This window comes from Etheostoma spectabile, chromosome 13, assembly GCF_008692095.1.
Source record: "Etheostoma spectabile isolate EspeVRDwgs_2016 chromosome 13, UIUC_Espe_1.0, whole genome shotgun sequence".
Taxonomy (NCBI): Eukaryota; Metazoa; Chordata; class Actinopteri; order Perciformes; family Percidae; genus Etheostoma; species Etheostoma spectabile.
Genome location: NC_045745.1, coordinates 15175840 through 15199272, shown reverse-complemented (window position 1 = coordinate 15199272; position 23433 = coordinate 15175840). Strand labels below are relative to the sequence as shown.

Genomic DNA, 23433 nt, shown 5'->3' with positions numbered 1-23433 from the left:
ATCCATCTATCTATCTATCTATCTATCTATCTGCAATTAGAGATTCAGATACTGTAGGTCTTGCGTTGTGCTCAATGATTGTTGTTTCCCACAAAATGGAAACTCATTTGACCAATCAAAGCTTTGTATGGAGGATTAAGAAGGGGATTGTCATCCTCTTACACAGATGACTAGCTACCTACCTATTCCTTATAAATAATGACAGAAAAGTGCTGCACAAATAGAAATAAATGTAGATGAGCTTGACATAGATGGTAAAGGTTATTGTAAATCGACTAGTAGAAATAACTATTAAATGGGCATATTTAATATTTCTTCAAACAAAGAACGGCTTCTGTTTATCGCTAATACTTTAAATAATTTATTTATAATATAATAGCATGAACCTATAACAACAGTTCGGTAGAACCGGGGATTTTCAGTCCCCGACCCTACTCACCGAACAGGGCTGGGCAATTTACCCTGTTACTGGTCTTCCTTTGTACTCGGAGTAACATAGCTCCACCCAGAATTGACCTAGAAGTATAATCAGGAAAAGAAATTTAAGAACACCAATGTGGGTTTGCAGGGCCTTTTAACAGTCAACACTTATGAACTCAACTAGAGTAATCTAGACTATAATACATTTAACCAACTAATCTGAATTACTTCTCTGATGCTTTCTTCTTCACCTTTAGCAGAGTGATGATTATCTTCAAATCACACCAAATCCTGCTGGTTCAGTTATTAGCCATGCTGCTGGCCATTTCCTCTGTTGTGTTTGTACATGTGAGTGTGTGTGGGTGTACACTGTGCATTGTTTGGCTCCTATTCATTGCCCCCTGGATATGAGCCATACATGAAAAGGAGGGCACTATCTAGTCACATAGTCTAAACCTAATGTATCTTAGCAAGGAAGCGGATAGGCAGGCAACTGGTGTGTGTGTGTGTGTGTGTGTGTGTGTGTGTGTGTGTGGTGTGTGTGTGTGTGTGTGTGTGTGTGTGTGTGTGTGTGTGTGTGTGTGTGTGTGTGTGTGTGGTGTGTGTGTGTGGGTGTGTGTGTGTGTGTGGTGCATGCTGTGTATTATAAACAACCACAAGACAATAGACAAACTTTATACTTGCACGAGAGGTTCCCCTCTATTAAACTTGAATATTAACAGGGAAAACTAATTATATTGAAACAGTTTCTCCAAATTGTTTTAAGACACAGAGTTTATATTCACATCATCGGCTTATAATTTAAATTAATGAGTTCATTGGCAAAGCTAGTTTGGTTTTATATAGCATGGTGATTATAGCAGGATGTAGGGATCTTAAAGTTTATGGTGGTTTATGTTTTAGCATGTTGTACATATCTCTGCATGTTGGTCGACACAGGTCTGCCTTCCTGTGTATCTCTGTGTGCTTCCTGCTGTTGGTCTGACTTTAAAAAAAACAATCTTAGCATTATATAGTCTTATACTGTCTAGATTGTGTCACAGTCTAACTCTCTTCCTTCATCTTTTGGGATATTACTTTTTTTTCCCCTTAAACTAATCTTTCTCTTCTCTAAGTCCTGTTTTGATCTCTGATTCTCTCCCATCTCCCTGCTCCTTTCAAACTTAATTACTTCCTTCATTTAGTCAGAGACATATTTTTTATTTGTCGGAAATGTTCAGCCAAACCAAAAACATGTTATTTCACATTATTTCATATTTTGTATTTCCTTTTGTGTGGTAGTGTTCTCTCCCTCGTACAACATGATTTCATTGACTCTGACAGCTGGTTGCCTCCAGCTATTGTCCTGCTTCAACTCTGACAAAGTGCAGGTTCAGACAGTGTTGGTACAGTAGGGGATCATGATGCAACAAAAACCAATGGTATGACAAGGCAGTTTCGCACACACACACACACACACACACACACACACACACACACACACACACACACACACACACACACACACACACACACACACACACACACACAATGCTACAAAGTATGTATACAGTGTGATCAGGGCTACAGCTGACAATTGTTTTCATTATTGATTAATCTGTCTTATTTTTTTTTTCCATTAGAGGCTGAGGAAAGAGGACAATAGTGGTCACTAGTACAATATATGCTGTGTGTTCATACTGTATATGAGATTTGTTTGAGGAGAAGTAATTCACTTGTGTTTTTTTAAATATTGCAAGTTGTGGTACAAGTCTGCGTCAACCTGTAGCACACTTTTCTAATGTTGCTGTGGATATTTCTTCGGGAAGTTTATACTAATGGTTACAGGTAGCCATGTTGGATGATTAACAAAAATTCCATGTAGGACCTCTTGATGAACATAGTTAATAATAATGTCTTTCCTGTACTTGCATGGATCACACTGGTGCAATTGAAACCTCGTGTGATTCTCTTTTTAAATTAAGCCAGCAGACATCGCTTCCTCTGCACTATAAAGTTTTGGCGAGTAGCAAACGTCAAAAGTCAAATTAAAAATGGATACAACAACTTTAAGCATTTGAATTCTGGCTCTGGAGATAGAAGCACACAATTCCTGTACCATCTGTTATAGCTGTTTGGCAAGACAGCAGACAGACTTTCACAGACTATTTCTCTCTCTCTGTCCTAGTGTTTCTTTTTGTCTCTTTCGTTTGCCTTTGTGTTCAGGAAGTAACCCAGTGCAGACGTGGAGTCTGGTTCACTGGACTGATTGAGATGGAGTTGTGAGTCTTTCCCATCTTCCCTTTTCTCCTTCATCCACTCCCATCTCTCCAGAGAACAAGACATATCTCAATCTACAGTCTGGGCTCTGGTTCACTGGACTGATTGAGACAGGGTTATCTGTACTGCATAAGAGAAAGCGAGACCAACAGACATGTAGTAGACATTGAGAGAGAGAGAGAGAGAGAGAGAGAGGAATATCAGGTTAAGAGAAAAAATAAGGCAGACAGAGTGAGAGAGAAAATGAACTTGGGGAGTTTTCTTGGCAGTTGCAGAGCTGTAAGTCTGCCTCGTGCCTCAGGTGATCCTGCTCCAAAAATGAAGGGAGGGGAATTTTAAGGAGCTTCAGTGACATTTCCAATTACCGTCAGTTCTTTCACTTTAACGGGCCATCGGTTCTTCCATTTACATACACATTCAGGAATACTGGGCTGCCACCAGAGCAAGAGGTTAAAGAGACTGTCCTGTCAGTTTACAATCAAAGGTTCAGACCCAATTACAGCAACATGTGACAAAGACACTGAACCCATTACTTGGTCACTAAAGACACCAGCTGCCAGAAAATGCCTAAAATGGATATGTTGCATACATCAGTTAAGCATCATAAATCAAATAAAAGTCAATAAAGGAATGAAAACACAATTCCTTGTAACCATCATAGTCAGAGACAGTGGTGATGGTTCCCCACTCTGGTCATACAGCGAGAAAAGCGGCAGCATTGCAAAAGAAACGGTGCAGCACTAAAAGAAAATCATTATAGTTAAGTCAATTTTCCCTTCTGACTTGGCATACAATCAAGATAGTTTTTTCAAGATAGTTTTTTGCTACTGCTTGGAATTAATGCTTTTGTCATTTTTGCTTTTTGTCAACAGGCATACGCAAAAACAATTTTACAACTAAAACACAGAAAGTGGAACCAAAACTGGGACAACTTCTGCTGTAACGGAGAAAAACTGAATTATAGGGAGTGCCACCAAGGCCTGTCTTAACACAACAGCGTATACATTTCTGGATTTTCGCACTTAACCATGCAACGGCTGGTTAGCATTGTCAGCAAACCAAATGAAAACCAAATGTCAGCAGCTAGCCACAAGCTCACTAATATGCCAGTGTAAAAACATTCCCCCCTCTTTGGTGGAGACAAGTCTGGTTGACTGAATATAAGTTTAATTCCAAACTGAAGTATCAACCATCTGTTAAACGTTAAACCTGTTATGATTTGATTGGCATACAAAGTGTCTAAAGCAAAGTATATTAGTATTTGATGGTCAGATCTGTCAACTATACTAAATATAGTGTGTGTGTGTGTGTGTGTGTGTGTGTGTGTGTGTGTGTGTGTGTGTGTGTGTGTGTGTGTGTGTGTGTGTGTGTGTGTGTGTGTGTGTGTGTGTGTGTGTGTGTGTGTGTGTGTGTGTGTGTGTGTGTGTGTGTGGAATTCAGCCACCCTGAAGTGTATTATTTACACCTGTGTTTTTCTCACTGTGACAGTTTTTCCCCTATTGTGACATTTCAAAAAGGCCCATTGCACGTCCCTGACTCTTGATGTATAAATCCGTCTGGGAGCCAGCACAACGACTCTACAGGTTTCCCCACTCTCAAGCTCTGTCAGATGTAGTTGATGGAGTTTCTTTGCAATGCTGGAAGCACTGCACCTGGGAATTGAACCCCGGTCGCTGTGCTGATGGGTAATAGGAGAAAAAGAGACACATTTTGCCATTGGAGCTACAGTGCGACTTGTGTAGCTAAAAGTGCTAATGAATCCTTTCTCGTCTCACAAACTAAAACATTTGTTTTTATAGCATTTGGGAAGCTTAAAATGCCTCCCAGCTCATGATGAATGCTTTTCATAACCCTGACCTTTCCACTTAAAATGGTGTAGGAGTTTCTTATATGTAAATGCAACAAGTCAAAGGGTTCACGTTGATGGATGGAGCCCCGCTCAGATAAACTAATCATGAAAAATAACCCTCCACAGCTGTTGCCAAAGGTATGGCTACCAAATATGTGCGAGACACCTGAAGAAATATTTCTGCCCAAATTTTCCTTTTTATGGTTGGTTAAATCACGAGAATCTGATCAAATTTGATGTTCTCATGTATTTAATCCTCCGTGTTTGGTTAAGCTGTTGCCATTTCCGCCACAAAATACTTTGTTCTTATAAAAGCGTCTAACAACTTGTAAAGCGACTCATTTAGAAGGCCAGTGTAACAAATAGATCCTCACAAGTATTTTGTGTCATTTTTTTCTTTTGGTGGTCAAGTAAAACAACAACTTTGGTACCCTGAATGTGGTTTAAGTGGGTCGCCTGAGAGTTTTACAGGCGGGGGGAAACCCTGAGATGAATCCACGCATGCAGACATGATGTCAGACAGACGTAGCTGAAGGAAGTCAATGATGTACTTAACCACTCTCCTCAAAGGCAGGAAGACAAGGTAGAGCTAGACAGATGGGGCAGAGGTGGAAAGATGGAGAGAGAAGTAAGAGAGGCTGTGGAAGTCAATAATGTACTTAACCTTACTCTGCAGACTCTCTATGTCCCTGTTATTGTAAGGAAGGGAAGATGGGGAGGGGGGAGGAAAGTGGAAAAGAGTAAGATGGCAGGATTTGAGAATGGAAATAGTCAGAGGCAGTGAAGAAGCGCTGTATTTTTCTGTCAGCATAAATGTCAGAGTAGTTAAGTGTGTGCAGTGCAGGCAGGGAGGCAGGGGTACAGGAAGAGCCCCATATAAGAGGGAATAGCCCAGTTTTACGACCACATAAATCTCAGTTCCCCACACTGAAGGTTGTAACCCACCTCCTCCTCTTTTGGCCTTCCTGCTTCAGTCTAGCAGTGCGCTAAAACCTCCTTTTGACTTCTTGACTCCGCCTGCTGCTCTCGTTTGTTTCATTTCTCTCTCGTATAGACTCTCCTGACCCATGCCCTTTTCCTCCCCTCCTAGTGGCACACTATACATTTTCTTCCTTTGATCCTGAAAGCGACCAGGGCAAGAGATTAAAAATATCTCCAGGCTGTTTATTTTCGCCTCCTTTTTTGTGTATTTTTCCTTATTTCTTTTTCACATTAATCCTTGCAGACACTTGCATAACAAATCCCTGAGTTTAGATGATTTTATTTTATCTTGAATTGTAATACAGCATCATATTAACAAGGTGACCATCAGATATGTCTCAGTGCTTCAGGCTGTGTATTAAGTTGTGTGATGATCAGACAGGTTCTCGTTTTCTTGCCTGAATGTGCCGGTGAATCTTCGTTAGTGGCCCAGCGGGACTTTACTCACATTCTTGACACAATAATACAAGATGACAGCAAAGTGAGATAGGTGAAAAATGAGCCGGGTGTGGCCAGGTTGGCTCAGTGGTAGAGCAGGCGTACTGAGAGGTTTCAGGGTTCCAGGGTTCAAGTCTGACCTGTGACGATTTCCTACATGTCTTCCCACTTTCTCACCTAACTGTCCTATCAAATATTTAAAGTGGAAAAGCCCCCCCAAAAAATGAGGTTATCTGTTATCTATCTTGCGAGGGCACAGTTGCTGCACCTGGGGCTTAGGAGGGTTGTGATTGGTTTAAAGAAATATAAACAAGCCAGAGCGTTTTCTTTCCCCGTTTCCCAGAATAGATGCGCACTGTATCTAGAACATACTCCAGCACTGACACGGGGCTATGGAGATGGATAGGTCTGGCAGTGGTGGATTACCGCGAGCCTAACACGTCGACCCATATGTGTTCAGCTGGGTGGAGATCTGGTGGCCGTGAAGGTCGTAGCATATGATTCACATTCATTTCATTAACCTCAAATAATTCAGTGAGCCCTTGGGTTGCTTTGGTATGTTTAATCACTTATTTATTCAGATTTATCCCTTTTTACTTTGGCATCTGTCTGAACCTGTTTAGACCAAAAAATTAAAACGGAGTAAAAAGTGCCGTTGTTTTCTCATCTGTCAGGTTGATTCTTCCCACTGTTAGTGCATGTAGCTTTCTCTTCAACTGGTCTTATTGTCTGCAAGTCCCTTACAGCCACTTTGATTTTAAAGCCCATGTTGCAGGTTAACCATCTCTGTTGATTATTGGGTACAAAAAGCACTCAAGATAAGTATATCATTTTTAAAAATGTCTCTAAATGGTGTTACAAGTTAGTTTTTGGTCAGAGTGTAGTTGGAAAATATAGAGGGTGCCATTTAAGTTTTGGCGGAATAAATAAATATTTTTTTTAAACACATTTTTTTCACCTGAATAGTCAAATTTTATGTATGTGTAAAAAAAAAAAAAAAAAAACCCTTTTTGTTTGATTTATTTCTGCCATTTTTCTCTCTGGCACACTCTGTCCTCGTTCTTCTTTGTCTGTCTGACTCTTTCTGGGATAGCTCTCTTTCTGTAACAGCTCCTTTATTTTCTAGTCCAAACTTATTTTTTCTCCACTCTTTACAGACAATTGAGTTAGACTTCCAGTGTCTATCCGTGTCAGAAAGAAAGAGTGGACACAGTAGCAACAATTGAAGTGGTTTTCGACTGTTACTTGTGAAGTGAAATTGCATTCTCTTTGCAACACCTTACTCATTACACTTGGTGTTACTCTTGGAAAATTGGTGTATTTTGGCTTTACTAAAGCGTATATCTGTTGTGGAGGCATAAAGTTCACAAAAGCAATTTCATTTAATTTCAATCATTGCATGTAGATGCTTTGTAACTAAAATATTGTGCAATGTTGTTGTTGTTGGGTTAAATTTGTAGCAATTTCTGTGTTGATTTTGTTGAAAGGCGCCCTGGCTGTGGAGTACAGAAAAGTTATGTTTACATTCAGTGTTACTCACCAAGTGCACTGTGGATATCATTGACATCTAAAAAACTTGGGCAATGTATTTCCTTCTTCATATCACATTTCCCCTGCTGTCCCGCTTTATGCCGACGCACATATTGTGCACAAGATACAAGGGAGAGCATTTTTGTTGCAGAAAGTTCAAATATTAGATAACTGTAGCCTGCAAATACAACTTTTTCCAGTCCTGAGGTTGTTAAATAGAGATCAACATACTGTAGAGGTTGGTTTTGACTGTCCTTTATTACCAAGAAACACCAAAAAAAAAGCTTGTCCGTTGCTTAACGCTGCAAAAGTTGTCGTAGTTAAAGCTGCTTGAGAGAAGGGTTTTTTCTTCTTCTTTATTATAATGAAGAAACAAGCGCCTACAGCATTTTTTAAAAATTATTATTAATTTTGGGCATATGAAGGCCATTATTTGAGAGGACAGTTTAAGACTGTAAAGGGAAGAGAGAGGGGGCAGCAACGGGCCGCAAGTTGGACTCAAACTTGCGGCCGCTGCAGTAAGGACTAAGCCTTTGTACATGGGGTGCATGTTCAACCAGGGGAGCTACCAGGGCATCCTGAAGCACCTACAGTATTAAAGCAGATGGGGAAAAAAAACAAGCAAGGATTGAAGCAGATGCATAAAATGGGACTTGTTTACTAGCTCCCAGTGAATACAGCATTATTGCAGGATGCAGGACAAGGACTCCAGCAGAACAACTGTATGATTGTGAAGTTCCCAGGGAGTCCAAGTGCTAATGTGTAACGGTGATCAAGTCAGTTTATTCTGGCAGGCAGCCGGATGGAGGCCCTGGCAGATTGGTGCCATCACTGCATTATTTCATTAACACTTGTGTTTTCATGGTGAACATCTTCTCACTCGTCATTTTTCTCTCTCTCTCTCTTCCCCCTTCCTCCCTCCCTCCCTCCCTCCCTGCCACCCTCCTTGCTACCCTGACAGATGGAGAGCGAAACGAAGAGGAGAAAATACTCCACGAGCAGCAACGACTCTGACACCACCGACAGTAAGTTGGAGAGAGAGGGGGGTGTGTGTGTGTGTGTGTGTGTGTGTGTGTGTGTGTGTGTGTGTGTGTGTGTGTGTGTGTGTGTGTGTGTGTGTGTGTGTGTGTGTGTGTGTGTGTGTGTGTGTGTGTGTGTGTGTGTGTGTGGTGAATTCATGTGCTGCTGTTGTACGGTGAGCTGCCTGGTTCTAGACAACTCCCGTAGGGTATTCACTCTCCACATAGAGTTTCTTCCTGTCTCACTGTCGTCCCTCCTGAAGACATGAAAGGGGAGAGTGAGATGGGGGAGTGACATGCAGCAAAGAGCCGCGGGTTGGAGTCGAACCCTGGCCCGCTGCGCTGAGAATTAAACCTCTATATATGGGCGCCTGCTCTCCCAACTGCGCAACCCGGGCACCCAGACTTCAATAGCAGTATGAATAGGTAGCAAGCTACCAATCAGCTGTTGGGGATTTTTTAAATTCTGGTGTAAGTCTGCATCTGGTGTCTGCAGGTGAAAAGACGGCACTGAGATTTACAGTAGCCACAAGAATAAATATGGTTGAAAATTAAATATGAAATAACCTTTAGTCTGCTGAAGTCTACATTTCATATAACAAAAAAATAAATAGGTTCTTATAAGGTAGAAAATAGAGCAATAATCATAAATGAACATGATATTGGATTATTTGTGACAGCAAACAAACAGAGGTGAATTGAATTGTGGTTTGTGTTCATTAAACTTAAATTTGTGCAGTGTTTTTCATATTGCATTTCTGCGATCATTTGACTCTTGTATCATTAATAATGTTTTTTATATTATCATTTTATGATTGAAGTTTTACTCGGGTGGAGCTGCACTCCAGGGAAATAAATGTTTTGGAAGATCACACCATGTCATATTATTTTCTGAGCTTGTTGATTGCAGACAAATTCTAAGCTGATCTGCGCCTCGTCCGTCACGAGTGCAGTCCAGGAGCTGACTGTGTAACGACCTGCTGCTATAGTAAATCAGACGCTTAATACACACAGAAGGGGGGCCACAAATTCAATAAAACTGGCGTTGCACATTTGCGGCGTGCCATTTTATTATTTAATCTGGCTTCATGTGCTTTGAAAGTAATGTTAAGCACATGCAACATGTACTTCATAGGCTCACTGATTAACAGATATCAGATGGATGCAGTTTGATTTAAACAACAACGGAGACGGACTACAGACTGGACATAAAGTCAGACTGTATATAAAGACTCATGTCTCATGGGCTCTATATATCTTACACACAGACAGACTGCCATGAAGAGATACACTGAAAAGTGATGGGAACATCTGGCCAGTCTAACACATTACCGACACTGGCAGCTTCTGCTGGAAAATTGTTTGATAATAAACAGTTTTTGAACAGCGGTACAGTGTTGCACACTTGGAACTCACAACTGATAACTGTCCATAAAATAGGAAGATTTCGTCATCGAAGACCGCAAGCAATTTTTTATTTTATTGAAAATGTCATTCTTTTTGGCTTTTGGCAGTTCAACATGACTAATTCTTGGTATTTTGCGGTGTGCATTTTACAATTACAAGCAAATGTATTTGTTTGATTATTATTCTGACACTGTCATACCGACATAGACAGAAAAAATAGATACATCAGTGAACTGGAAAACAAACTATTGGGTGCAAGAGTGGACCTCACATTTGGTTTATGTCTCCATAAAAGCTCTGATGAACTGATTAGGGTTTCAGATATTATTTTAATACTATGCTAAATTAAGCTGCGGGCATCGTTCTTGCTGTTGTGTTTATGTTGTGTCTCCCTCCTTCCCGTATTTCCTCTCCTCCTCCTCTCCTTTGTTCTAGAGTGAAACATTTGATTGCAGGGAATGATTGTGGAAAAGGTGCGCTGTGTCTTCTTCGCTGTGTGTAGTGTACTTTGCTGTATGTTGTCATCTGGACCAATGTTTTGCACTTTTGTTTGTCTCTTTAAATAAAAAAATACTAGGCTATATTAGTTTATCCTATGTAACATAAGAAACCAGAGCAAAGTGGCTTAATCTGCCTTCAGCAAGATTTTAACATGTTAAACTAGAGTTTTGTCCTGCTTGTCCAAACATATGAACCATAAACATATTTTTCTACTGTTGGACATTTTAAAAGTCACTTTTGGGACTTTTTGAAGTTCCTTCAAGCTACATAGCTAACATGAAACATTATATAACATATTCTGAGTTGTCTTTTGGCACATTTTTTGTACTTTTTATTCATTTGGGATTTTCCTTCTCTGGAATAAATGCAAAATCTAATTTTCTTGTTACAGTGTAAGAGAAAATTCAATAGAAAAAGCAATGGTTCTTCCAAGTTCAGGGAAGGAAGTTTCTTTTGGAAGTAAAAAAAACAATTCTCAAAATAAAGCTGTGGGCAGTCTCAGAATGAGGAACATCCTAAACCTTTTTACTAAAAAAAAATGTTTTAACTAATTTAAAATTGAGATATATGGAGATGAATTCTGGATAATGTAGAGAATCAAACTTGAAAAACTGTTTTACTGCAGCTGGGCCACCAGAGGTTGAAATTAGAGCTGGGCAATTTATCAATATTATATTGATATCGTGATATAACACTAGATATTGTCTTAGATTTTGGGATATCATAATATGGTAATATGGCATAAGGAGTGTTTTTACTGGCTTTAAAGGTTGCATTACAGCAAAGTTATGTCATTTTCTGAACTTACCAGTCTGTTGTAATTATATCCACATCATTGACGATTATTTATCAAAAATCTCATTGTGTAAATATTTTGTGAAAGCACCAATAGTCAACTCTACAGTATCGTTGCGGTATTGATATTGAGGTATTTGGTCAAAAATATTGTGATGTATGATTTTCTCCATATCGCCCAGCCCTAGTTGAAGTGACCATGTACAGCCTTAAGTGTTGTGTGGTTACAGGTCTGCATGTATTTATTTGTTTTTACAGCAGGTTTAACAGGCTGTTTTTTCAGACCTGGCTGAGCCACCCTGTGCACAAGGCCGTACTCTCGTCTTTATAATTAGCCGTTAGCTGTTAGCTTCCGCTGGCCAGTGCAGCGTGGGCCCCAGCTGCATCTGTTGACTGGAGGTTATCAGGTTTCTAATTGAAGGATGCCCATGATAATTTTGCCTGCCGTGCACCAAACGGGGCTTTTAATTAACACCGGGCCATGATGGTAACCTCCTACTGTGCTGCGGCCCGTTTAGTTATCTGGCCACACAGTGATGATGTGGTGCAGCCTCAGGGGGCGGGTGGATGTAACCTGCAAAACACACACACAGACACTCTAATGGAGTGCAGATGCATAAGTACACTCAAAAATGTTCAAAAAATTGGCACACTGTCTCCCTGAATATATACAAATATAGAGATCAATGACAATTGTCTAAGGTGCTGTTCCATTTTGAGCCTCCACAACAGCTTAATTTCTTCTTGGCAGAGGTTCTCCAAGTGTGTTTTGATGATAGTGGTGGAGAGCGCTGCTGTCTTACACGTCACTCTAAATTCTCCCACCGATGTTGGTTTGTTTGAAATTGAGATGTGGTAAAAAATGTACAAAGGCACAGATGCACACATGGACACACCTATTTAAAATGCCACCCCACCTTTCTCACCGTGTTTGTGTTGTTCTGTGGTTTTGATGTGTTTGCCTTACCTTGCAGAGCAGCTACATTATCTCAGTATCACGGGATCACGTGGGAATGGCGGGATTACATATGACACGAACATCCATCTCGTCAGGCTTCAAGTAATGCTGGCAGGTGTTCGACCAGTCAGTGTCATGTGAGGCGCTACTGGCAGCTACGTGTGTGGTTTAGGTGTATGACGGCAACAACATTTTGTTCAAGATAACAATGCCGGACAAAATGCCTGCCCCTTACTAGAGAAGTTCCTGCTTCCGATACTGTCTAAAACGCTGGTAACGGAAGTACTGGAGTTTATGCACCGATCCGATACCGCAAAATAAAGTCCTAAAGAAAATCTACATTAAAGTAGTTTATTTATGTTCTTTCCGTTATAACAGACTTTCCAACTGCATAATAAAAGAAAGTTCTGTGGCATTCATTGTTTGAGAGTTTAACTTGAGCCAGACAGACAACAAAGATAGAAACAATATCACATCCATACAGGGAGAGCAGTATACAGATGTTAAAACAATAATAAAATATATGACAAATTGGAATCGGATCAGGACTCTGTATCGGCCGATCCACAAGTTCAGGTATCAGAATCGATATCAGGAAGCCAAAAATGGTATTGGACCATCTCTACCCTTTACCAAACAGTTTCCAGTGATGGCTTGTCAGATGTTTCTGCTACAAAACATCTGGCGCGTCAGGTTACTATTTGTCTTGGACAAAGTAGAGTCTCTCTGCCCCAGTTTACTTTTAAAGATTAAAGACAGGGTTACTTACACACACACACACACAGACACACAGACACACAGACACACGGACACAGATTGGGGTACACTTTAACTCAGAACAGTTCTGAGTGGCAGATCAATTTGAAATAATTTGATCAAACCCACTCATGGCTGTCAATTCACTCCTTATTCCTTGTCATGCTATGGCAGTGAAAGTGTTTGTGTGTCTATGTGTATGAGTATATAAAACTGTGCGAGAGTTTGAAAAATCAAGTCAATGCAAGCAAAATGTGAGATTGTGGGAAAACGGTGGGTGTATATGACTATGACCATGCATACAGTGTGTGGGCAAATACATGGCAGTGTTAGCAGCTTAAGTGTGTGTGTGTGTGTGTGTGTGTGTGTGTGTGTGTGTGTGTGTGTGTGTGTGTGTGTGTGTGTGTGTGTGTGTGTGTGTGTGTGTGTGTGTGTGTGTGTGTGTGTGTGTGTGTGTGTGTTTGTTGTGTGTGTGTGTGTGTGTGTGTGTGTGTGTGTGTGTGTGTGTGTGTGTGATTTTGAAGACAAGCCTGACAGCAGTTCTGCCCTAGGAGCTGTTAGTTGTTTAGACGTCACTAGTAAAATTAGCACGGTGGCAGCACTGCTGTGGTGCCGAGGGAAATATGTTGAGTGGGAGGCAGCACGCACACACACATGCTCAGGCACAAACACACACACACACACACTTACAGTCATGGTCACAATGTGCTATATTACACAGTATTGGCAAATTTGTTTTCCATTATGCCAGTGTGATGTAATTTAATTGCCAATGTGATGCAATGTTTAATGACAGCCTTTTTCGCGGCGCAGAGATGAAAATTAGCTTTCGGCTATATCGGTTGCAGTAGTTTTGTGATTTGAATTTTTTTTTTTATAGAAAAACAGCATCAATGAAATTACACACACACTCTTCTGTTCACATACTGTACATTGGTACACAGAAAAACACACACAGGGCTGCTGATTGAAGCGGTGGGTGGGATATTGGCTCCAGCGTCTGGTTAATTGCCATTAAGTTGTGTATTAATGAGGTTGTAAAGGACCACAGTGGACTAACTGCTTAACAAGATGCTATTTATACTGTCATTACTTATTAAACCTCTTAATAGATCATCATCAGTCTGCTTCAATTAAAGGCCTGACTCAGTGGTAGTATTGCCACAGGCGTCGGAAAAGTCGCTGGGAAGGTTTTTCTTTGGCTGCTTTATTTTAGTGCTTCTCTGCAGTGTTTGAATCACCTCCATCAATGTATATTACTAAGGCCATGCTCATTTAATTGATGAGCAGCTTTTTGATCTCCCTAGCAAGAAACCGATTCCTTGCTAGTTCACGATGGCTGATGTTGGTGTTTTTATTGTATTTGTATTGTAAACCCTCTCTGCCAAACAAATTTCCCTATGGGACAGCAAAGTTTCTTTTGGAGTGAATTTGAACGCATGCTGTGAACATGAAGTCTGATCCCCAGCCAGAGACCGGTTCTTCATTGTCCCCCACTTTAAATGAATTCACACTCTTGAATACACATTGTTCTTAACAAATCAAAGACAGATGAAGTTTGTCTGATGTTTTGCTTCACTTTGTCTTTACAACTGTTTCACAAGCTGTGCTAAGTTATCTCCCAGATAACTGGTCCTCAAAAGTATTTAGGAGAAAGATGTTCGCAATTCTCAATTACACTGAGCATGGTTGTGTTTTTCTTCTTCCTGCAGGTCAGGTAATGTCGTGGTCCAGGTCATCCAAGAACACAGGCACCAGCAGCACATGGGTCCGCCACCAGCACAAGAAACCGTCAGAGGTAAGTTAATGTTGCAGCTTGGTTCAGTGACTCAGGCATACACTGTACTCGAATATGGATTTAATGAAACACAGCCTCTGTTTGGGCATTACAAGCTCACAGTTTTGCTCCAGTTAACTTTCTGTCTGTTATTTGTTTTGCGTATACTGAATGGTCATAAATGGTCAGATTCCAAAATGATGTCTGGTTCTTGGGGCTGCTGAACACTGGCATTATCTCCAGCTGTTATGATCCAGTAGCTTATGTTAACCCAGGGGAAAGTGACAGGGAAACTCAGGACTGTGTATGGTTTCTGGACAAGCTCAGGTGGCAGAGTTTCCTCTGGGTTGTTTCTTGTGCAGAGCCGATTGTTGCTATGTTTAACTACTAGGGGTGTAACGGTACACAAAATTCACTGTTTGGAATTTACCTCGGTTTTGGGTTTCGTCATGTTTTCAGTACAACAGTAAAAATGAAAAAACATTTGAAAGTGGCTTATTGGCCATAATTCATCAGTTAGGGCACTCAAATATTGGCATACTGTCATATTAGAAGAAAAAAATAACACCACATGTCTATAATGCTCCATCATGAGACTCTGACCTGAGCACAATGAACTGAATAAAAAGCACTTTAGCACTTTGACCATATGCATTAATTAGGTATTTTCTATGATTGAGTGTGGTTTCATAACTGCAGCAATATATAGCATTAGTTATTATTTTGGCATGGTCTGAATCTGCAGTGGGAGGCTGCCTGGACGCTGTGGGGAGATGGACCTTCTACTGTACACATTCAAGTGATGCTGCTGTAAATTAAATCTTCCAAGTGTTTCCACAGACAGACCTGACTTTAGCTGTACAATGTTGGCATACAGTTTGAAAGAAATGGTTGTCAATTGCGCTTGACCAACCCCGCTTACCGGGCAAAATTGACTAGCATGCTACAACTGATAGATAACAACTCCAGAGTTTCTGTTCCGCTTGTGCGAGTGGTCAACATTAATAGACTATTTTACATGTTTGGGTCCCAGGGCATACCGAACCAATGATCCAAATGTCCAAAACCCTGCACATCCCAATTTGCAAAAGCAAGATAATTTTCCTGTCAAAGCATACACAATGAGACACATCTGAGTTACTCAAGGCTATTAGATTAATGGTGAGCATTTATGGAATCACTACCATGTCTTATGCCAGCGTACTATCTTGATTTAAGATTTTGAAAGCCCTGATCCAGCCACTGCAGCAGTATATCAGTTTGTAACTGGAACAAACACTTCTGTCCAATGTAAATACAGCCATCTCCACCACCACAGCTAAATCAACCAGGCGCATTCATGGCACAGATTGGTTGGCTAAAATACCAGGTTGCTACATCCCTATGGTTATGATGAACGATCTCAAGGGCTCTCAAATGACCACCCTGTGGAATAAACTGGCACAATCCAGTTGGAAAATGGTGCACTGAACCAGCTGTGGCAATGCTTTGCCTGCCACAATCACACATTCCTCCCACTCTGTCAGTGAAGTGGGTTCAAATCTGTTTAAGGAGAACTCGTCTCTTGCTGTTTCAGGAGTTTTACTTTAACTATCTGCCATTTGGAACAAATTACATCTACTTCTTAAAAAATTAGCAGGGGAGACTTTTGAATAAAGAAGAGGAGGCAACAGCCTCTGATTGCACTTCTTAAATTCAAGAGATGTTCAATGGAGTGCTTAAAACAAAGATTGTTTACAAAATCAATGAATACCATTTTAGAGGATGATTTTCTCTCACTTTTGCTAAAAACTGTCAAGTCTAAGAGCACAAATATATATTTTTTGAAAGGGGAATGAATAGAGCAAAATGGCATCCATGCCCCTGAACCACCCCGAAGTACAAGTCATCAGCAGAGCATCTGTCATGCCTGTGCATTTGAAGCTTCCTCCCCCTCAGCTCCATCCAGTTAACCACAGGCTGTTGGAAGGTCCTGTCAGCAATCAGTCTCTCAGTAATTACTACTGTAGTTCTCTGCTCTGACCTGCGCCACAGCTAAAGAGCCAGGGGCCATGTTCCCTTTCATAACACTGCCTCCTTGCTTTGCTTTGGGGCACACTGCTCTTTCGTTTAAAGGATAATGTTATGCATTCATTTTTCTGTCATTTTCAGCAGCAGTGAATGACGGGAAATGTTGAACAAAGAAAAGGGGTGGGTGACATTTGACAAAGGCTCAGTGCAAAGTTTTGAAGTCAAGATTGTGCATCTTAGCTGATGTCAGAAAACCTTGACTGGTCGAGTTTGAAAAGTGTGTTTGCATTTGTCTTTGTGCTGCTGGAGAGATATTGACGGATCATTCGGTTCTCGCTTCCTAGTTTCTAACGACTTGCACTTCTTCGGGGCTCTCTTACTTGTGGATTCTTTTGTCTGAATTAATGTGTTGTCTATGTCATGTATTTATTGCCCCTCAGGCCTGCAACACTGTCACTATTTGGTTAGTCCAACCTGCCAGCTCTTTTTTATTACTTACAGACAATGGGCAGCAACCTTGACACTAACAAGAGCGGGTAGCCTCTGCTTTATTTGAAGGACTGATTGTGCTGTAGACTGTTTTCCTTTTTGACCTGACTAATCAAAATGATGATGATGCTTTCTTTGTATCGAAGCAGTAGATCAGTCAGGCTAATATAGAACAGTGAAGAAACTACCACCATCAAATGTCACATTTACATGTGGCTTTGGTGTTGAACTAGTTCATAAGCAATAATAAAAGTCGAAAGTTTCAGTGGTTGAAAAAGCCCAGCTAGTTAGCAGATGAAGCTTATCAGTGCTATGTCAAACTTTGCTGATGAACTGGCTTGCAGTATTTCCGGTACAATCCATTATGTTCATTAACACACTTGGCTTCATTGAAATACAGGCATATTGTCTTTTTGTTATTGTGTTTTTAACACAAATGCCAATGGGAATTGGAACATGATATGGAATATTGGCTCTGTGTGGAGTTTCTGGTAAGTGTTTAAGAATTGGACATAAATGTTGTTTGTTGAAGTTTGCAGCTGGACATCACTGTGACTAAATGCTTTTTAAAATGATCAACAAAAAGTAAATTAAGCTCAAAAAAGGATGATATTTTTAGGCAGTGAAACATTCTCATTAGTGCATCTCTGCTGGAAAGAAAATTGAACAGTGGTTCACGATCCAGACAAGTTTGTTGAATGTTACTCACCCTTGGTTAAGGGATGTGTGGCGAAGGGTAAACACTACGGGCTTGTAATGACAACGTAGCTCTTTTCTAAAAATGAGCTGTCTCTATTCGCGCCTTTGAGAGGCTTTCACTCCAGCTTTGACTTTTCTTAGAAGTGGTTTAGAGAGCTTTACTTGGTGGAAGGAGGACACATTTAAATGCTTCCTTTTTTATATAGCAGTTTTTATCTCAGTTTAAATGAGGGCTGCTATTGAGGATGTTGAAGACAAACAGGAAGTCATGATGACATATAGTACACACACGGACAGCACATATTTGGTCTTGTGGTTAATGGTTAGAGGCAGCATTTGAGCACAAGAAAAACAAAAAACAAATGTATTTGTGCCTTCATGCACCTGGCATAGATAACAAAACCACCACTTAAAAAAATAAATAGAATAAAAAGCACTGTTTAATTTTTATTAAAAAAAAGTTTTTACATTTTTAGAAACAAAAAAAAAAACTAAGATAATAACAACAACATTATTCACAAGATACCTTAAAGACACATACATACATATAACATTCACAATGAAGACGGGAGGTACTTTCATAAGTATCTGTACCAACAGATACTTATAAAATACTCATAAGTACCCCCCCCCCCGTCTAAATACTGTAATGTCATGTAACACAAACACTACGCAGTCAAGTTGTTGCTCTATTGTCCATATATTCGCTAATAAGAGTCGCCTACGCTATAATCGTAGTCTGCCAGGGTTGAAGCTGCATTCTCCATAGAAAGCAAGTCCAGAAACTCCTTCAACCAGTGATATTTGTTATAGCAGTAATAAAAAGCACTGTAATGTAATGTAGCTGCAGTGGTACTGAGTCACCAGTTAGAGTGAGTGACTCTTTAGGCAGCTCTCTGCCTTATCCCTTCTGACAAAAGCAGAGCTCCACTTCTTCAGAGAAATCCCCCAGTTCTCCCCCATGGGATTGTGTGACACTTGTCAAAACACTGCAACATAGGCAGAGGACACACACCCACACATTTGTCAGAGGGTGCTATACACTATATTGAGATTTTAAACATGAATACACACACATTTTGCATTCTGGGGGTTTCTTCCAGGCTTGTGGTATTGAAAATTTGTTATCACATACTCGGGCAGAGAAATGTCTGTATTCAGATTCCTTGTTTTGTCTTTTTTTATCTATTATTTTCAGTTTGAAAATCAGGGCAGATTGAAGCCTTTGAGTTAATGAGTATAGGATATGTACTTTTCCCTGCACAGCCACACTTAATCGTAGGTCTCCAAATTTTTTTTTTTAATTTAATGTCCCTTAAATCCTATGGATTGTCATAGATGATGCAATATGGGCCAGTTTCCCATTTTACAGCCTGGCAATTTTGGAATTGACTGTGACTTGCAGTTAGTGCAACAGTTAAAAGGAGAGTATGTAAAAGAACTCATTCACAACTGGGAGGTGGAGCAGGTAAGTGTTGGGGAAAATGCACTTAACCAAAAACAGCACTTTTGTTCTTTTTAGGGACTATTTCTTTGAAATGTGTGGCATTATGGACCTTCTCTGTGACCTTTCGGTTAACGTTTTCCTTGCAGATTAGTATGTTTGTTGAAATTACTGTAGAACGGCATCCAAGCCAATCATACTAGTTACTACTGTAGTTTAAGGCATGTTGCGTGTTCTAAAGGCTAATAGGCTGAGCTCAATATTACCTGAGCTGACTTTACTGTGACCACAGCCTAGAAGAGGCTGTTGAACAGTGCAGCATGGCTCAGTCGAGCATGACTCTTAAGAATTGTTTTCATGGTAAAATGCAGGGAAATACATATTAAATATTAATAACATGTTTGATATGTCCTGCTATATGATTTTAATGGACACTTGTCAGCCAGTTAGCAGTTTTTTTATGGGCATAGTTTTTAATGTTATCATCCTTAACAACTAAATATTTAAGGATAGTTGTACCTAACTTGCCAAGATGGGATGTTTCTAATGGTTTACATGGTAAAAGATGCTAGTGGATATCAGTAGTGATAAGTAATCATCAGTAGTTATAAGTAATCTGAAGAAATTGCAGTAATTACTGTATAGAAAGTAAGCATTTGAAAAGCCATAGAGGAGTTTTTTGCAAGCACTAAATTCAGTGCTGAAGTTCAGAAAAGCAACCTATTGCTGAAAAGCCCCTAATCTTTTTCTTCCTTATTGTTTGCAGTTGTCAAGGTAATATTGCAATAAAATTAAGACATCGGAAAATTTCCTCGGGCTATTGACAAGCTCTGTGAATCATTCTCAGGTGTTTTTAAACATTAGAGTAATTGTTCCTAGGGAGAAGTATATGCATCCAGATGTGCAGATGTTATAGGTTGATCACTGTCAAAGAGGCAATGGCCTTTATTGTGTAAAGTCATCAACATGCCAACATCCTTACGAGACATAACAATTTTAATCCTCTGGAGTGTTGTTGGACTTCCACATGTATTAATGCTTAAGTTATCATGTGTACAGTTAGTGTTGTGTGTGTTTGTGTGTGTGTGTGTGTGTGTGTGTGTGTGTGTGTGTGTGTGTGTGTGTGTGTTCTAGCAGGCTAGCAGCTGTTGTAGCTCATTAGCGTCTGCTAGAAACAGCTGTGAAACTCCATGGCAACCAGATGCAAACAGCTACAGGAATGCACAAAGTTGGTGTAACAGTTTCTCTTTTACTCAATTTGCCAAGCACAGTGAGTAGATGAACAGCCAGGATGGATGGTGGAGAGCTTTGCACATACCATCCAGGAGATGAGTACACACTTACACACACACACACACACACACACACACACACACACACACACACACACACACTCATACTCATGTGAATAAAGATGGTGAAAGTGTGTTTCCATCTAACGGCTTTAAAGAGAATAAAAACTTGTAACATTCTGTTTTGCGGTCAAATTGATATATTGAATTGATTTTAGAGATTTTATGGTGTTTCCATTCATTTTCGCACTGAATCACACAACATTCAAGCAAACATTTGCAAACAAAGTTTTGCTAGACAAAATGGATTGTGCATCTACCAACAAATGATCAACATTGCACAATTTGTAAATAGTGCTACTGTGCCAGCTGATAGCGACATATCAAGCTATAATAAGAAAGCAATCAACACATTGCTATGATGATGCAGATGCACGTAAATGTCCGACACCAAACTGTTCTGGGAGATGGTGGTTGAGAGTCACTTCACAGAAACCCTTTGGTTGAAGCATTTTGGGATGACCAAGACAACATTTGACCTGTTGTGTAATTTTATTGGCCAGTCCCTTTCCCCAGATGTCGCAAGCTATTGCCTGATAAATGATGGCATTTCTTAGATTTTTGCTATCTAAAATTTTATATTATATTTATATATTACTTGTAAATTAAATTTAAAAAGTCTCTCGTCTCCTCGTTCGTCCTCTTACATCTGTCATTGTTGACACCCACCATGTGTGCAAACAGCAGAAATACTGGGCGGAAATGAACTAAAACTTCTTCGTTTTGTGGCGGGTTTCAACCACAAAATGACCCAAAACGTGATCGCAATTCATTATGTATGCGGCAAATAACGTTTCCATCTGCGTTTATCGCATAAGCCGTGTATCGATCAAGATAAAATCCGATGAGACTGTATGTATTTCCTTTTAGTCAATATTCATGAAATTCAATTGATTTTTACTGTTTCTTTAAGGCATTTTTCATTCTATATCAATTAATTCGGATAAAAACGTGTGGATGGAAACATAGCTAGTGAAACAGAGAAAAGCATCGAAAGACCAGCATACAATCTGTTCACAAGACATGTTTTGTCTCTCTTACATATTAATTACAGGCTGTTACAGTGTGCAAAGTCATTCTTGGGAGTGCACTGAATCACTTACTGTTGTACTGTACCAGCAGATAAAACAGATTGAGGGATAAAAGAAGTGAAGTACCGCAGTTGAAAATAAAATGACTCCTGGAGCACACTGAACATCACAGATTGATGATATATCCCTGCAAGAATATCTGACAGTGGGGGTTTCCTTTTTTGAAGAAAAAAGAAAAAAAAAGATCTTCTGATGAGTGGTTGTCACTTAAAATGACTCAGAACCTTTTAGCGTTAGAGTGGGCGTTAATATGAAGCCAGTTGAGAAGTTGCTGTGTTATTATAAGACTCTACAGACCAACTCCTATTCACAAGTCATAGGGTTTATTTTGGCTTGCACACAGTTACCAGATGGGTGGAGTTTAGTGAATCAGAGCAATTTAGAAAAGTATATAAAAACTAACTGTCAGAATATTGTTCCGTGTGACAGATACCACCCATCTGGCACTTCATGTAGAGTAAAACAAGCTACAGATCTGACAAAAGCTACTTAGACTTTGGATCTGCTATCTTGGGTCTGTTAGTGGTGTTTCTTTCTGAAAGTTGCACTTCAGGTAAACATGTTGAGCTTCCGAGCAGGCACCTTCATGTTGTCTTCTATTTTAATCAACTTTGTTATTCCCTGTTAGTAAATTCTGCTGCTAAAAAGCGGAACAAGAGACTCAAGTTGCAGTAGAGGCAGACATGCAAAGCAGCATTAATCATGTAGTTGTTTTGGTTGTTTTTCAGCCACACATCTCCAAAAGTAGGTCACATCTCCCCCCCCCCCCAGCCATTGCTTGCCATTTAACCAGACTGTCTGCCTGAGCCCGTCATACGAAGAATAATATTTGCATCGGACTCCAGGGGGGGAAATTGGTGTATTGCTCCCGCCTCTTAAGTCTCCTTCACTTTTTCTTGTCAGTGACCCAGTTTTTTAACCTTTTTTTTATTATGGGAAGGTTGTCTGAGCATTTTCGCTGTATATCTCTTTTCCCCTCTCAGAAACATCTCGCTTCATATTCATGATTTTACACACACATTAACACCTGCCAGCTGCAGAGTACAAGCACAGCCTCCATTGAGCAGATCCACCAGCTCCACTGAGTAGCCCCCACAGTTTGGGGGCTACATGGCTTGTTTAAGCCAGTTGTTGTGTAAAAAGCTTGAATTTTTATATTTAAATAGAATGTGGGTGGTTTTTATGTTATGCCTTTCATAACTTCTTATAATTGATGACTTTGTAAACTCTCTATCAGTAATGTTTTGCTTAACATTCATGCTTGCCAACATTGCTGACTACCTGATTGTGCAGATACATCCTGCATAACATCAGAAGAATACGTCCCCTTCTAACACAGAAGACAGGCTTCTGGTTTCTGGTACCACTGCAACTCCCTCCTGATTGGCCTGCCTGCATGTGTCATCTGGCCCCTGCAGTTCATTCAGAACACAGCAGCTCAACTTGCCTTCAACCTCTCCAACTTCTCTTACACTACACCTCTCCGCTCTCTTCACTGGCTAGCAATTGCTGCCCGGATCAGCTTCAAGACACTAGTACTTGCATACAGGGCCATAAACGGATCAGCCCCAGCATACAACAAGTGGACCAAGGAGATGGTCAAACCCTATACCCCAACCCCCCCCCTCCACTCTGCATCAGCCAACCTGCTTGCTGCC

At 40.2% G+C, this 23433-nt stretch overlaps 1 protein-coding gene across 2 annotated transcripts in view; it reads left to right on the top strand.

Annotated features, from left to right (window-relative positions):
* Positions 1–23433, top strand: part of jade2 (jade family PHD finger 2) — a gene marked incomplete at its 3' end in the record, with an annotated part of 181457 nt that overhangs the window by 14095 nt on the left and 143929 nt on the right. For both annotated transcript variants that reach the window (XM_032534402.1, XM_032534401.1), the window contains 2 exon segments: positions 8439–8502; positions 14626–14711. In XM_032534402.1, the coding sequence (XP_032390293.1) occupies positions 8439–8502; positions 14626–14711 (150 nt within the window).